The sequence below is a fragment of the Anomalospiza imberbis genome, chromosome 5 (genome assembly GCF_031753505.1).
Source record: "Anomalospiza imberbis isolate Cuckoo-Finch-1a 21T00152 chromosome 5, ASM3175350v1, whole genome shotgun sequence".
NCBI lineage: Eukaryota > Metazoa > Chordata > Aves > Passeriformes > Viduidae > Anomalospiza > Anomalospiza imberbis.
In genome coordinates, this window is record NC_089685.1 from 39741520 (window position 1) to 39757538 (window position 16019).

At 36.6% G+C, this 16019-nt stretch overlaps 1 protein-coding gene across 4 annotated transcripts in view; it reads left to right on the forward strand.

Moving 5' to 3' along the window:
• Window positions 1–16019, forward strand: part of TMTC2 (transmembrane O-mannosyltransferase targeting cadherins 2) — a 230874-nt gene that overhangs the window by 184697 nt on the left and 30158 nt on the right. For all 4 annotated transcript variants that reach the window (XM_068190320.1, XM_068190323.1, XM_068190321.1 and 1 more), the window contains one exon: window positions 2692–2773. In XM_068190320.1, coding sequence (XP_068046421.1) covers window positions 2692–2773 — 82 coding nt within the window. The remainder of the gene's footprint in view (window positions 1–2691; window positions 2774–16019) is intronic.

Sequence of the window (16019 nt, forward strand, 5' to 3'; positions counted from 1 at the left end):
GGAAGAAGACACTTTTATTCATTTTTTAAAATAATTTTTGACAAATATGGATAAATGAAAGTGATGGTCAATGTGACCAAATGGAGCTTTTGCTGATTGTTTTTCATCAGATAGATTTTGCTCTTGGTTGATGTAATGAAAGATTTTTCTCCCCTTTATCTGTGAAATGACCATTTGAACCTGTAAATAGCGCAGTTCTTTTGATGTTATGTATGCTGGCACCTGTCATCATTGTGTATTGTAGGTCTCCTGACTAGCCTGAACTTGAGTGCAGTATGCCATTTGGAAAGTGCCAAAAATAGTAGAGCAGTCATGTATTTTTGGTGATTCCAGTAAATAAAAATTCATCATGTTTGATAAATGTTTGTGGCCTTATAGTTCTGTAGGTAAAAGCTACAATTTTGTGACTGTATTCAATGAAATGTGCTTTGGTGTTCTAGAAATAGACACAGAGTGCAACTGGCTAAAACTAATTATGCTGGTCTGCTAAAAAAGGCAATTATACAAAATCTGTAGATGTTCATTCTGTCAGTATTAATAATGCATATGCTTAGTGCCTCTCATTTTGAAGCCTCAATGCTAGACTTAGATAAGCTATTGTAACTTTTGCCAGACCACAGTTGCCAGCCTTAGACTTAAATGTGCAAAACTGAGTGTTCTATTGCCACCTCACCCTGCTAGTTGCTTTAATTGATGATTTTTTTTCTTCATTTTTTTGTTCTTAACTATATATATATATATTATTTTATAAACATACATATATATATATATAAAATATATATATTATATATATGTCTTTACTGCACTAGTAAAAGAGGAAAAATCAGTCTGGGTTATGTGTCATATGGTTTTTTGGTTTTGGGCATTTTGTTTGTGGGTTTGTTGTTTTGTTTTTTGTGGTTTGGGTTTTCTTGTAAAGCAGGATGGGCCACTGCAATATAAGATAGTGTACTCTATCATGTAGTTGCACCATTTGGTTGATAGGAACCTTGTGCCATGTGGATTTGGCTTTAAGGAATATGGGTTTACCAAAGAAAGTTCACTAAATAATAAGGCTGAATTCTTACCTCCAATGAGCATTCATTCTGTGAAACTAGAATCCTGTAAATGGTAAGCCTGCTCATATCTCTGCCAGGATGCTCTCTTGAAATGTGACCTCTGGGGTGGTTTTGGTGGAACCTGGTCTTCATATAGATCTTGGAGTGCTGCACAACTTCCTTCACTCTATTTTATTGTCTCTAAGACTCCTGAGGGAAATACTGAAAATCTAAAGCAGCTGTAACCATGAACAGCCCTCATTATTATTCCCTATGTTAACTTGTGGGATAGTGCAGGATGTGTGCCATGTCTGTTTCCAGACCACAAAACTTGAGAAAGCCTATATGGCTGTATCTGTGAAATCACACTCAAGGCAACTTGAGAGGTGCAGACCACAATGCCTTTCTTCCAAAGGGGTTAAGCTTAACTGTTCTTTATTCTGCAGGCTGCCTATTTTATAGCACAAACCACAGCAGCCAATTTAGTGGTGATGGGGATAAACAGGTCACAGGTGTCTTACTGAATATGTGGTAGTGATTTGTGTTTGAGTATCAGACTAGACTAATCCAATATCACTGTTTTTTCAAGAATAATGACCACTAATGGATTTGCTCTGGCACTTCTATACCATAATGGAACTGTAGTGATTTGGTGATTCTGGTGCTAAGGAAATCTCTATGTCAGAAAATGTCTATTCTTTTTACCATCAGTTCTGTTAGGCTTAGTTTGGTTGGTTTTGGTTTCTTTTTCCCTGACCAATTGTCATACCTTTTACCATTGTCTTTAAAAATTACCATTTTTATTACAGCAATTTTATGGTTTTTGGAATTGATTTCTGATAAAATCTGACTTCCCACATTAAAATCAGAAATACGTTTTTTTTTTTTTTTACTTTCCACATTAAACCCTATAATATTTTCTATTCATGTGCTTTCATTTGTGGTAACTTTACCTTTGGCTGTGTATATAGTGTTATTTAGGGTACAAGGAAATGAAATGAAGCTGCATCAGGGGACATTCAGAATGGATATTAGGCAAAGGTTTTTCACTGCAAAGGTCACTGGGAAGTGGTTACAGCACCCAGCCTGTCAGAACTCAAGAAGTATCTGGAAAACACTTGGTTTTAGGTAGTCCTGTGAGGAGCCGGGAGTGAATGATATTTATGAGTCCTTTCCAACTTGAGAACTTCTAGGATTCTGTGATTTCAAAGAACCATAACATGCTTTCCCTCCCCCACCCCGCACCAACTTTTTTTTCTTTAAGGGCATGACTAAAGCTCTGTCCTAGTTTCCCTCTGATTTTAGCTTGAGTAAGTGTAATGCTTGTCCAGAAAAGTAGCATGGAGCTGATGTTCATCCTAAAGCCCTTTACAATATGTTTTCTACCACTTCCTTTCCTCTTGAACATTGATGATGTTGGATACACTTCTTCCTCAGTCTGGAGATCTGCACCATAAAGTAGCTGACCACAAAACTTACTGTAGCACTTAAACATTTTTATTTAGGTTAAAGTCTAGTGATAATAGTGGTTGTTTTTCAAATATCTGAATTTGAAAATTTTAACTGTACAGGATTGCTCCAGGGTGACACACTGTTAAAATAATTTCACCTTTTTTTTTTTTTTTTTTTTTTTTTTTTTTTTTTTTTTTTTTAGGGACGCAAGAGTGAGGCAGAGAAGTACTTCATGAAGGCTATTCAGCTGGATCCTACCAAAGGAAACTGCTACATGCATTATGGTATGTTTCAGATAGGATTTCAACATGTATTCCAGGCTTGCTGTTAATCTCTCCAAGTGATTAAAGATTTGAGAAGTTCTACTGGCAAAATATCGTCTTTAAAAGGGAAGAAACTAATCTACCATATATTACTTCATTACCATTTTTCCATCATTATAGAGGGAGAGGTGAAGATTTTCATATTTTGCATAGCTTTCCTCCTATGAGAGGAATTTTGATATTGCTGCCTCTCTGGGAGAGAACAAAGGTGACTATTGCCATATGTCAGAGTTTCATGGCCTGGAATATTATTGTTAACAGTTTTGGCCTGACTTCACTGATTGTTGGTGGGTGGGCAACCATAAGTTTTACTTTAGTGTGTGTGAATTCCATATATTGAAGTGTCTTACAGGCCTTACATCTACCTCCTTCCCACCACCTTCTTGGCTTGAAATGGCTAAGTATTACAAAAGGTTTTGACAAGTTGGCTGTATCTTTCTTTTTAAGCCATGCATGTTGCATAAAGCACACCATTAATTTGAAGGTATCTTTGTAACTTTGGATTGTTTTTGCTAGATGTGCAAAAAACACTTTCAGATGTGTTTAGTCTCAGGGAACCAAAATTATTCATCTTTATGGACTAATTCTTTCTGTATTTTAAAGCTGATAATGGACAAATCTTAAAATGCAAACTATGTTGTGCCAATTGGAACACAGAAAGCAGTAAGTTTCATCTTAGTTTAGGAAGAAGGTAGGAAACTACAAAGCACACTATATATATCTTTGTATATTATTTTTATTTTCTCTTCAGGTTCTTACTGGTAAAATAAATAAAAATGAGTGGGTAGGAGGGAAAATAAATCTCACATAATAACCATGCTTTTACTCTTTGATATCTTTGTCTAAATTGCTTGTATATTGTATCTGTTTGGTTCTATGCAGTATGAAATTCTATATGTTAGATTCCCAGAATCAGCCTTTGGACTTAGAACATGTAATTGTATTTAAATTAATGTAGCCCAGTGTTGCATTATGAAACATTACAGTTCATAGCCTTGTCTTCTCTTTATGCCTGTACAAGTAAAGATGATAGGGATATTTGTGCATATAAACCCCATTATTTCAATTGAATGTAAGTATTGTGTATATCTCAAGACAATGAGTAAAAATTACAGCTGATGGTTTCTTGAAATCCTACTCAAGCCCCTTCCAGCCTTTGTTATTAAGAAATCTGTCCTCAGTTATTAAGAAATCTTTGCATACAAATTCAATGGTTGGTCTCAACAGTCCATCTCAGCAAATGAAGTTAGGATTTAGTGTATTTTATTATAGGTCTAGAACTTTTTTCTTTTTCACTCATTACTTATCAACTTGCTTGTCCTTTCCTGCAATATTCCCTCTGTGTCATTTTCAAGTATCCTATAAACTAAAAGCATGGTTATTCAAATCATCATTCATGTCTGATATATTGACTTCTTCATTACCAGATTACAATATTAACGTAGTGTTATTTCCTGATTTAGATTATTCCCTAAAAACATTGGAAAACTTTTCCTTTATTGTGTACCAGGTTCAAAAAGTGGGTTCTATCATTGTGCAGAGGTGATAATCAAAATAAGTGAGGTTCTACTCAGCAGGTTAGGAGTGAAGGGCGAAATTCAGTCAGTGTTTGGAATAACAGCATAGTAAAATGGGATGCTGAAGGGCAATAGACACAAGAAGGTTCTCTTTAACAGACACTAGGTCTTGGAGCATTATACCCAGAGAGCTCTTCTGAATGCGTATGAAAACTTTTCATAATATAACTTCTGATCACCTCACTGATTCAGTGATCTCATTCTACAATTATATCAAAGTAGCTTTGAGAAAGATATGGTCTACTTCTGCTTGGCTCTTATGTCTCTGTAATACAGCTGATCTGAAATCCTTGTCGCTTTGAGCACAGAACTTTATGAAATTTAAACTGGATTGTCCTTGCTTTTTCTTTCTTTTCTTCCTAGCTTTATTTCTCTTCTCTTTTCTACCTATGTCTGGAATTAATGAGAGCTATGTACTGTGTGTTACCAGGGGCATTCCAAATACTCCATTGGAATCTCTAGAGAACACTTCAAGCTTTACCTCTCCATCTCATTAATTTGTTCCAGCACCTTGTCACAGGTACATTCTACATCCTGGGGAATACATCCGTATTTTGCATGTAAATCTTAGAGGTTACTTTTTTTTCTCAGCATGAAGATTTTGGATGAGAGAATAAAGTAGTTGGCATCAGTCCTAAAAAAACACATACCTCACAAGGCAGCCAAATGAAAAGAGTGGTCAGTTGGGACATGACAGGGTGTTGATGGAGTGGCAGGAATAAATGGACTGAAGATTTTCTTCCAAGTGCACATGGATTGCATACACTTACAATTTGTGCTTCCAGGTTGTCCAGATGTTCTTTTTGACTTCTAACCTTCTGGACTCTTCTTGGAGCTATGAGAAAAACTGTCAATATGCTGTATCTTTTAAGAGGCTTACCTTTGTATTATAATGTGCTTTAATTCAAGCCGTAAGCCAAAGCTATTTTTAGGTATTACTTGGTGCAAGGAGGCAGCTTATTTAATCGCATGAAAATTTGGAGGGAGTGGAACAGTTTTATGATTTCTCCTTGAAAGATACCACCACAACATGTTTCTCTGCTCAAGCTGGCATTATAATTAGTATTCTGTAGGTACTTGGCTGACTTTGGGTTTAAGGGAATTTAAGTTTTAAGCAGTGTTTCCCAGACTCATTATGCTTGAAGATGTCTGAAGGGAGAAATAGTGGAAAAGCTGAAGATATATAAATCCCTGTAGACTGCTGACATGATGCCACTTCATTGGACATAAGGGGAAGTGGCTTTTACTCTAGTGACCAGAGAGGATGGCAGTCCCCTCTCAGGTGGAAATGCAGGCTGCTGCTCACCTGACCACCTTTCTTTTGCCCTTCTTTCCTTTTTACTTCTCATATGCCAGTTATCTGAACATCTGAACTTGGTGCAAAACCATTACATCTTATAAATACCTGAGGGTTGATGAGTGATCTGCTACAAGCTGCTCAGGTACACAGTATGCTACACCTCACTGATGGAAGAGAGAAAATTCTCATGAATCGGGAAGAAGAAAAAGTGAGAGAGGAAAGAGTGAAGAAGCAACAATACTTTTTTTTTCCCTCCCACAATATACACATTTTTGAACTGGAAAACTGGAGGAATTTTTTTGGATACTGAATTTATATGCTTCTGTAAGGTTTGTGGCTTTTAATTGGATATTTTTTATACATTTTTTTAAATACACATTTTCTAAAGAGTGCCTAACATGAACCTTTTTGACTAAAAGAGGTTGAACCTAATATTTATTTATTTTTGAATTTTCATATTTTTTCTCTGGGAAAGTTTTCTGTCTTCTAAATATTTTAAGAACATAATGGCATTTAAAGAATCAGTACATCAAATTTGTCAACAAATGTGCCCAACATGGGGATGTTCAGTCAGGTCAGACAAGTGCCCTTAAGGCCCAGAGACTACGTAATTGTGGATATAGTATTTGGATATATGACAGAGGAGGTAAAGGTCTGGTCTCTGTCTGCACTGAGCCTATCTCAGGCGAAGCTGAAGAAAGATTATGTATGAAATCTGTCAGTGCACAAAGATGACGTGCATTTCAAACAGTGACATACTTATGTTTTTTTTTTTTTTTTAAACAACAAAACAAATTCTTCAGTAAGTAGGATGCGGTGTAATTGAGGAGTTTGAAATTGTTGAAGCTTTCTGTACTAGCTTTTCCTTAAATGAAAAACACCATAAATCTACAGTGATATTTGTTGTGTAGAGTTTATCTCCAGAAGTGTCTTATTTATAATTTGCTGTTTAAAAACAAAAATAAAATAATAGTCATAAAAAACCCCACCAAGCAAACAGCAACAAAACAAACAAAAAAACCCATACAAAAAAAACAACCCAAAAAACAATACAAAAAACCAAACCAAACAAACCCCTCAAAAAGCACTAAAGTAGAGTTCGTTTTACTTGTCTGCTAAAAATATGTTTTGCCACTAGGCTTCTTAATGTGCATATAGTGGCCTTTTTCCAAAATGATGAAAATGGAGTGGGGAATAAAACAAAGAGACAAAGAAGGAGTAAGATTTCAAGATAAATGTGTGTAGAGGTCCCTTCTCCCTTATATTTGTAATGGCTTAATTGGAATCAAAAAGTCTAGAACCCAACAGGATGTTCAAATTAACTCTGTTTTATGAATAGCTATTGACACCTCCTTTTAAAATTGTTTGCTTTGAATAATACATTATTTCTAATAAGCCTAAATTGTTTAAAGATTCCTTTTTCATTATAAAAAATGGATTATCTCATTATATTAATTATGCATTCACTTAATTTGGCAGTTCACACTGATCATCTGCCTATTTAAGTGCATTCCCAGTTAGACATGTAAAATAAAAAGAGACTTTCAGATTACATAAAACTGAAGTATATTAGCTATATCCTAATTGAACTCAGAACAGACTAACATATTCCCAAATACACTTTTGTTTTTACATTGTCTTTCACTTTTGAATTTGTGATAATTTAGGAGTTACTTTTATAGATTTTTTTCATTATCTGTTTCTTTTTAAGCAAGTTTAGCTTCTTAACTGCCTTTTTTATTGTTTTTCAATTTCATCATAATCTTTCTAATCACTGTTTCTTCAAAGGGCTCTTAGCCCTTTTTGATGCCTAAATTTTCACCTAAATTTATGAGCACTTTGTATCTGTCTTACTTCCAAAGATAGCTGCTTTACTACTCCTATGTCACAGCCTGAAAATGGGTTGTAATTGCTATGGTTTAAGGATCAAAGTATATTTGATTGAAATATGATAGCAATGAGTTTTCAAGCATCATGTTTTTCAGTCTTTGTCTTAGGCTTACATGTATTAGTGAGTGTGAGAATTTTTATATATTTACAGATGTGACTTGATTTTTTTTTTTTCTTAGATATTTCTGCTTAGATTGAGGTTCAGTAAGGTGAAGTGCTGGGTCCTGGACTTCAGTCACAATGACCCCTTGCAGCACTGCAGACTGGGGGCAGAGTGGCTGGAAAGCTGCGCAGAGGAAAAGTACCTGGGGGTGTTGGTTATCAGCAGCTGAGCATGGGCCAGCATGTGCCCAGGTGGCCAAGAAGGCCGATGGCATCCTGGATCAGCAATAGTGTGGCCAGCAGAACCTGGGCAGGGATTGTGTCCCTGTACTTGGCACTGGTGAGGCCACACCTTGAGTCCTGTGTCCTGGGTCTGGTTCTGGGCCTGCAAGAAAGACACTGAGGTGCTGGAGAATGCCCAGAGAAGGGCAACAAGGCTGGGGAAGGGTCTGGAGCATAAGTCCTGTGAGGAGTGGCTGAGGGAGCTGCTGGGGTTGTTTAGCCTGGAGAAAAGGAGGCTCAGGGGAGACCCAGTCACTCTCTCCACATATCTGAAAGGAGGCAGGTGTGGGTTGGTCTCTTCTCCCAGGCAACCAGTGACAAGATTAAAGAATGAGGCCTCAAGCTGAGCCAGAGGAGGTTCAGGTTGGACATCAGGAAGAATTTCTTCACTGAAAGGATAGTTATGCATTGGAACAGGCTGCCCCGGGAGGTAGTGGAGTCACCGTCACTGGAGATGTTCAAGAAAGGACTGGTCATGACACTTAGTACTATATTTAATGAGCATGGTGGTGTTCAGTCAAAGGCTAGACTCGATGATCATTAAGGTCTTTTTCAACCTAACTGATTCTTTGTGCTGCATCTATAATATTTCAGTGTAGTCACATTGTTCTCATTGCTTGAGTTTTGTGTTTTTTGTCTTCATTGACTGAAGAGCAGCCTAGGAAAAAATGATATATTTTCCCCACATATTTAAGGAAAAGCTCCTATGAAGAAAGCAGTGAACTAATGAAAAATAGAGTACCAATGTTGTATTTATAAGAGGAACATCAACCATGAATCATGAAATATTACTAATTTTTTTAGGAGAGTTTTATGTGGGTGGTAGAAATGTCATGCTAGACCACAGGTAGGTCAGTGTTCACTTTTGTCAATGAAATGGATAAAACTTCACAAGCCATAAATCCAGTGAATGGATTATCCTGTTTCTGACTGACAGGTTAGCTAAATGCAGTATATACCAAATGATAAATAAAAGTGCATGGATCTGCTGCTTTGGGAACCCCAGATGCTACATGGTGATTTTGTATTGAGAAATTAAATCCCTTAATGAGGTAGGGTCAAAGTGAACCAGATAGAGTACGTCCATCACTAAGTCACTTCCCAATGTGCACTCGTGAACCTTTCTGCTGATGACAGAGGCTTTGCCATTTTAAATCTTTGGAAAATCCCAACACTGGTATACAGTGATTTTGTAGGAAAACTATAAACTAGTTTATGATACTCAAATAATACATGTTCATAGAACATGTGCGCTCTTTGGGGAAAGGCTCTCTCTGTCTTGAACATACCATGTGCCATCAAATCAGGGTCCTGGCTTTGGACTATGGCATATACCTGCTCCTGCAATATCAGTGAATTTAATTCCAAGAAGACAGGATTCCTAGTCTTGAAGGAGGAAGATGTAACTGTCTTGTAGAAATATTTCATTAAGCTGCTGACCTTTCTGCTCTCAGAACTTTCTCTACAAACTTTTAGGAAAATCTTTAGCTACTACTAACCAACAATATTTCTTAGTTCCAAACTGAGGATAAAAACTGAGCTGTTCAGGACAATCGACCAATTTTAAGTCATTTTTGTTACTCTAGGCTACTGTTATCACACAACATTAAAAGAAGATTATTACAGACCACTATAATAATTATTTTTCCAAACTCCCTTTAGAACCAATCACTCAAGTGGAATGCAGTGGAGTATTTCCAAACAAGCTAGGTCACTGACCTGAAATGCTGTGGAATTTCCATGCTTCTGGCTCTTCCCTTGGGTTTAGCCTTAAATCTAATCATTCTGACATCTCTAATACATGGTTGACTCTGCTTCATCAGCACAATATACTAGACTGCTCAAGAGATGTGATATAGATAGTGCAGATCAGAGGCAGGGTTAGAAATGTGTCTGTGTGCTTCTTCCATATTGCCAAAATGTAGCATTTCTGTAGGGACTGAAAAATGAACATGAACCGTGCTGGAGGTTTTGTGGCTGGAGGTTTTGTGGCATGAACAATGCTCGGGGCTTCTTTGCTAATGGTCGTATATTTTGACCTATGAGTACTATCTCATGGGGATTTTTGTAGAGATAGCATGGAGCTGCTACAAAAGTGCAACTGGATAGTTCTTTTTCAGCCAAATTTTACATTTCCAAACCTTATACATCATCAGGTGTCTGGGAAATGATAGAGAGTTCAGGATCTTCCTCAGTATTTGTAAATAATGAGATCCTTTGTAGTGTATATTTTCATCATTAATCTTGTGGTTTGGTGAGAGTTTCCAGTGATCCAGATGTGGTCACAGGTTTAGTCATCAAGTCCCAAAGGTTTGCTAGTTAATTTTTTCTCTCTTGTCTATGATCGTGCTCTGAATGACATCCAGTGATATATTTTGCACAACTGCAACAGATAAGTTTTTCAGACAAAGAAAAGGACTAATAAAAAAAAGTCTTTTCCAAGCCAGTGCATATAATGATATTGGAGCACCCACTGACTTGCTTAGTGTTTCATTATGTTTTATTTGCATGGAAGAATTTTCTCTATGGGAACTTATTAAGGGGAAAAGGTCTCCAGGAGTCCTTCCAGCAAGAAACCAAGAGTACACATTTCAATTAAGATGGAATGGGATACAAGGAGCAGCAAAAACTGAAATGCTGCTACCATTTATGTGATTGTGATATAAGTTGCCTTTGTTTCTCCTATCACATCTTCCAAGTTCAGCAAGAAATTGTCTAAACAGGTCTGGAAAAGCAGGATGTTTAATCAAGCATTCCCTTGCTCCGGGAACTGCTTCTTCACAGCCAGTGAATCTGTTTTAAAACTCCTAAAGGAAACAGTTACATTAAGTCATGTCTGTTGATTTTGCATCTTGAAACATTGATTCATCACCTGAAATACTTTGGAAATCAACTTGCAGGCAAGGTCTCTCCTCATTTCTTCCACTGAGTGCAATTTAAATTTTCCATTTTGAAATCTCTGGTTGCATCAGCTCTTTAGCTCTGCATTGCCACAGCAGAGGTGAAGTTGATAGTAACTTCAGTGATGGTTCTGCCACTGAGAATATAATTCTGCTCTCAAGACATCATCTGCATCACACAAGGTACAATGCATTGAGTCAGCCAGAATCCACTCCCTCTTCTGATTTCTGTTGAAACTTGAAATGCTTTGAAAGCACCAGCAGATATTCAGCTTCCAATCATCAATGTTGAATGTGCTGAAAGAGCTTCTAGTGAAGTTTATTGCAAACAGATTTTACAGTTGAATCTTGATAGAGACACTTTTCATGTTATGGAACTAAAAAACTCTTTTAAAGAGGATAAGAAGCAGAAGACTTGGTGAGAAATGTATATTAGAAGAAAGAAATTCCTGTTAGGATGGCATTGGAAGTTTTTTTTCATTATTATTCAGAAGGTAGTTTACTCAGTTTTGCTTGGATTACTAAAGATATCACACCACAAGTCTGTTATAGCAACCTGAGTAAATGCAGAACCAGCAGCATTCTGAGAACATTCAAGATAGCTCTTTTCAAAAGCAACACCAGTAAGATGAGCTATTTCAGAAATCTACTCTGTTCTGGGACAGAGTACCTTTGTGTGTTTGCCAGTGAGTAAAAGAGGGAACATTTCAACTAAAAGATTGGTGCAAATTGCACTTCTCTCTAGCAAATTAAGCAAATTGCACTTTTATCTAGTAAAATAAAGGCTCACAGTGCCTGCAAGGAATAGTTAAGCCCATTCTAGAGGAACACACTAATGCCTTTGTGCTCTGAACATGAAAGATTTTTACACAGAGACATATCCCAACCAATTAATATCTTTACAATTAATACCTTTCTTGTTACAATAAAGCAGCAGAACTACCAGTTCAGATGTATGGCTTTTAAATTGTTGGTGGTGCATATCTTAGCAAATGCTTTACAAATGTTCATGAGTGTTTTAGGGAGACAATTATACAGGATAGAGAGCTGTAGGCTTTCATTTATGTGGATAAATACTTTCTAAAAATTGATAAAAGATGAAAATAAACTGTTCTTTTCAATTGCTGGGAACTGGAAATTTTTTGTTCTTGATTAAATTACATACATACTTATATCTCACTTTTCAGTAGATTGCATATATTGCCCAAAAGTTCTTGGTAAAATATAGACTCAAAACTACTGTTGATGGTTTGCAATGAAAAGTAAATTTGAACAAGGCTGCTGGTACAGATTTCAGCAGCTTTAATGCTATTTCTGATTCTTAGATAGTTTAGGGAAAAATGACTAAGAGGATTGTGAAATATTGAACCAGTTCTGTGCTATCAAAGGTCTTTAACAACTCTTGACTACATATTTACTCTCACCCCTGTGCTGTCTAGCAAGAAAGGTGGAAAAATTATTTCAAGTTGTAACATTCCAGGCAAAGAACAGTGTTTCTGAAAGTCACATCTTTTCCTGGACTGTGGATTTCCCACTTCCAGTTTAGAAGAGTAATGAAAAATATTCTTTCCTCTAGATAGGAAAATGTGGTATTTGGAGCTGTTTTCTCAAAAGCTGTTGTGATTCCAAAAAACAGTCAGGCTACCATAATTTATGTTGTTGGCAAGAGCTGGAATCATGACACCTGCAATAAGTAAGCTCTCTATGTGATGTTGGGCAGTATCTCATAAATCATGACGTTTGCCAGCTGCTTGTCAGAGAAGAAAATCCTACATATAAATTTAGACCCACACAAGTGGTTCCTGGATGCAGGGGCTTGTGGATCATACCTTCTGATCCACCTTCAACACCTTGCCAATATTACACCCTGCTAGTGCTCTTCTCTTGGGAAAACCTTTTTATGGATTTGACAGGAAAGGTTCAGAAGTCTGTTTTATAATGAAGAAAGCGCAGCAGTAAACTGCCAATCCAGCTCATTGCTGTATGAATTTAGTATATCAGATTAAAAGGAATGGCAGCTAATGTTTTCAAAATGGTATTTTTCTACTTAGGTGCTTTAAATTAAATTGAGATGTGTGAATAAAATAAGTCTGCCTTTCAGGGGAACTTGGCAAATCAATTTTTAACTGAAAGTTTCCACCTTGTACTGGATCTGGCTGTGATAGTGTTAACTTCATAGCAGCCTGGATGATGCCTTGTTTTGGATTTGTGACTAAAGCAGCCTTGATAACACACACCAATGTTTTGGCTGCTGCTGAATAGTGTTTGAGCAGTGTCAAGGCTTTCTCTTTTTGGGAGGGAACATAGCTTGGACTGCTGACCTGAGCTGGCCAAAGGGATAGATATAACAGTCCGTATAACATTGTGTTCAACAATAAAAACTGGGGTAGAGAAACAAGAAGGGTTTTGGCTTCTGAGGTGGCTTTGTTTGGAAACTGGCTGAACATCACTCTACCTGTGAGAAGTGGTGAGAAGTTTCCTTCACTTTGCTGTTTCAGTTTGTTTTTTTTTTTTTTTTCTTCCCCATGTTAAACTGCCTTTATCTTGATGCAGAGATTTTCTTGGTTTTGCTCTTCTGTTTTCTCCCCTCACCCTGTATGAGTGCTTGGATACTGGCAGGGGACAACACACCATGCATCTGTACACGCAGGTATTGACTTTTTCACTAGACTGAAAAAGTTGCAGCATTTTTTATTTGTAGTCCATGCAACTAAGGAAATCTTTGATCAGCAGCCCTCCTTTGGATGCTCTCTAATAGCTTCATAACCTTCTTATGTTAAGGTGCCCAAAACTGCGCACAATATTCTAGGTGAGATCAAACCACTGCAGAGTAGAGTGGGAAAATCACCTCCCTCAACTGGCTCTCAGTGCCACAGTATTTTGACTCACGTTCAACTTGCCATCTATCAGGACCCCCAGGTCCCTTTCCATGGTGCTGTTTTCCAGCATCTCATTCCCCAATCTGTTTGTACATCCAGGGTTGCCCCATCCCAGGTACAGAATCTGGCACTTGCCTTCAGAGGAGTTGACAGCTCCTCTCAGTTTTGTATTATTGGCAAACTTACTTTGTATGCCTTTATGACCTGCATCCAAGTCATTTATGAAGAGAACTGGCCCTAAACTGGAGTTCTGTAGGGGCTTGCGTATAGAGGATAATACAGTTGGTTTCATATATGCATTATCTGCTACTTACCCACTCAGTGTGAGTTATTGCCACCTCCAGTACAGGGAAGAGACTTGTGTATGGTGATGTACAGTACTAGAACTTTCTTTTTGAAGAACTGAATGTTTTATTTATATCTTCGTTCTCCCCTCTGGCTGAATGTATCAGTAGCACATCCACTTACCAGTGTTTCGCTCTGCTAATCCAGGGCTTTCATTAGCAAAAGTACCTTACTGTTAACATTTTATGACTGGTTTGCTTTAACATGGGCTTAAAGATTAGGACTACTGTTTTGCTTCATTCATTGGAAGAGAATTGGAATACTAGTTGGTCAAGCTTATGTCAAAGATTACTTTTTAAACAAAATAGGAATTCAGCCCAAATAGATACAAACTATTTTATTCGGTAGATTTACTTGGAGAATTTTCGGCTTCAGATATGAGTTTGTCCTGCTGGATATAAGGCATACTCTAATGTGGTACCCAAAAGAAAAATAAAAAGATTAAAAAAAAAAAAGTAAACGTTTAGCTTTTTTCAGAATTTTTTTTTCCTTTAGAAGAGACTTCCATTAAGAGACTTCCATTGACAGTTCACTCACTGATTTATAATTCTGAAGACAAATTAATTTCTTGTGGTGCAAATTGTTCTCGAACTATGTTTTCTTCTCTCTTTTTATTTATTTATGTACGTATTTTCATGTGTGGGAAGGCTTTTTTTGTTAATCATCTGTTTCTGGGCACAATAAGCACAAAGCATTGTACTGAATCAAAGTGTGGTCCACATTAGAGTGTGGATGTAACTAAAGCAAGCAAACCTTATGCAGTGAATGCAGGAAGGTACCAAAATGTTTTTACAAGTTTTTCAGATCTGAATAATTAAGATATAGGAGACTGAGTAAATAATCTGCCAACTCTCCCAAGCTGAAATGTATCCACAGAGAAAACAAAAAGCTAAGAAAGCTGTCTTTCATCACTTTTTGTATTGAAATGATTCCTTCTGCAAATGTCTTTGTTGTACCAAAGCATCACTGAGTTCACGATGTTTGTACAGACCTTGCTAGCTCTGCTTAAGGGAATTTTTCACCTAAGCACACAGCAAGTATGTGAGCAACTGGGAATGAATGAGGAAAGGGGAAGAGAAAAAAGAGAAAATCCCTTACCATGACAGGCTATAATTTGCTCATGGTATATTGTTCCTGATGAGGCTTGTGGTTAGTGGTGGCATGGCAGAGTTTTGGTTGAGAGACCTTACTTGACAAAGTATGACAAAAAGGGAAGGATGTCATCCTGGAATGTATAATCACTAGGCTTTAAGATAGTTTTTCCAAATATAAAGTTATGTATGCACAGAGACTAGGTGGTTGAATTCCTTAAAAACATTGTTGCAATAAATGACACATTTTACAGGTTAGGTGTGAAAAAGCGTTAAGCAAGCAAAAATAAGGCTGAGTACCTTCCAAATAATATTTTTCACCTTCTTCAAAGGAAAACTCATTTTTAGAGTTCTACTGTATGTGACATGTTTTGTTTTGAAACTACTGTACTTCAGTTAAAGCTTGGTTAATGCTAAATGATTCATTCTTTTCATTTTATACTTGGTTTAATGATAATAATGGTTTCACTAGTAAAAAGTAAGTCACTTGATTTTAGTCATCTTCTATTTTTGTTTAATGTGAGAGGTAAGTATCATATAGGAAACCTGTAAAAAACTACCTGTTGTGATTCTTTTAGAGTTAGTGAAATACATTATAAAATACCAGTCCATTAGAATATATGTATATATATAATGGTTTTAAAGCAAATACAAAATAGAATTTGAAAGCTGAAAAAATGTTATCATGTATATATACAAAAAATTATCATTTTATGTGATTTTGGGATATGCTTCTAAAACAAATTTTGGGTTATTTTTTGGGAATGTGTTTAATTTGCAGTTACTGTTTTATTTCAATTTGTTTTGAGGAAGCAAAGATCATGGTAATTGTATAGGCAGA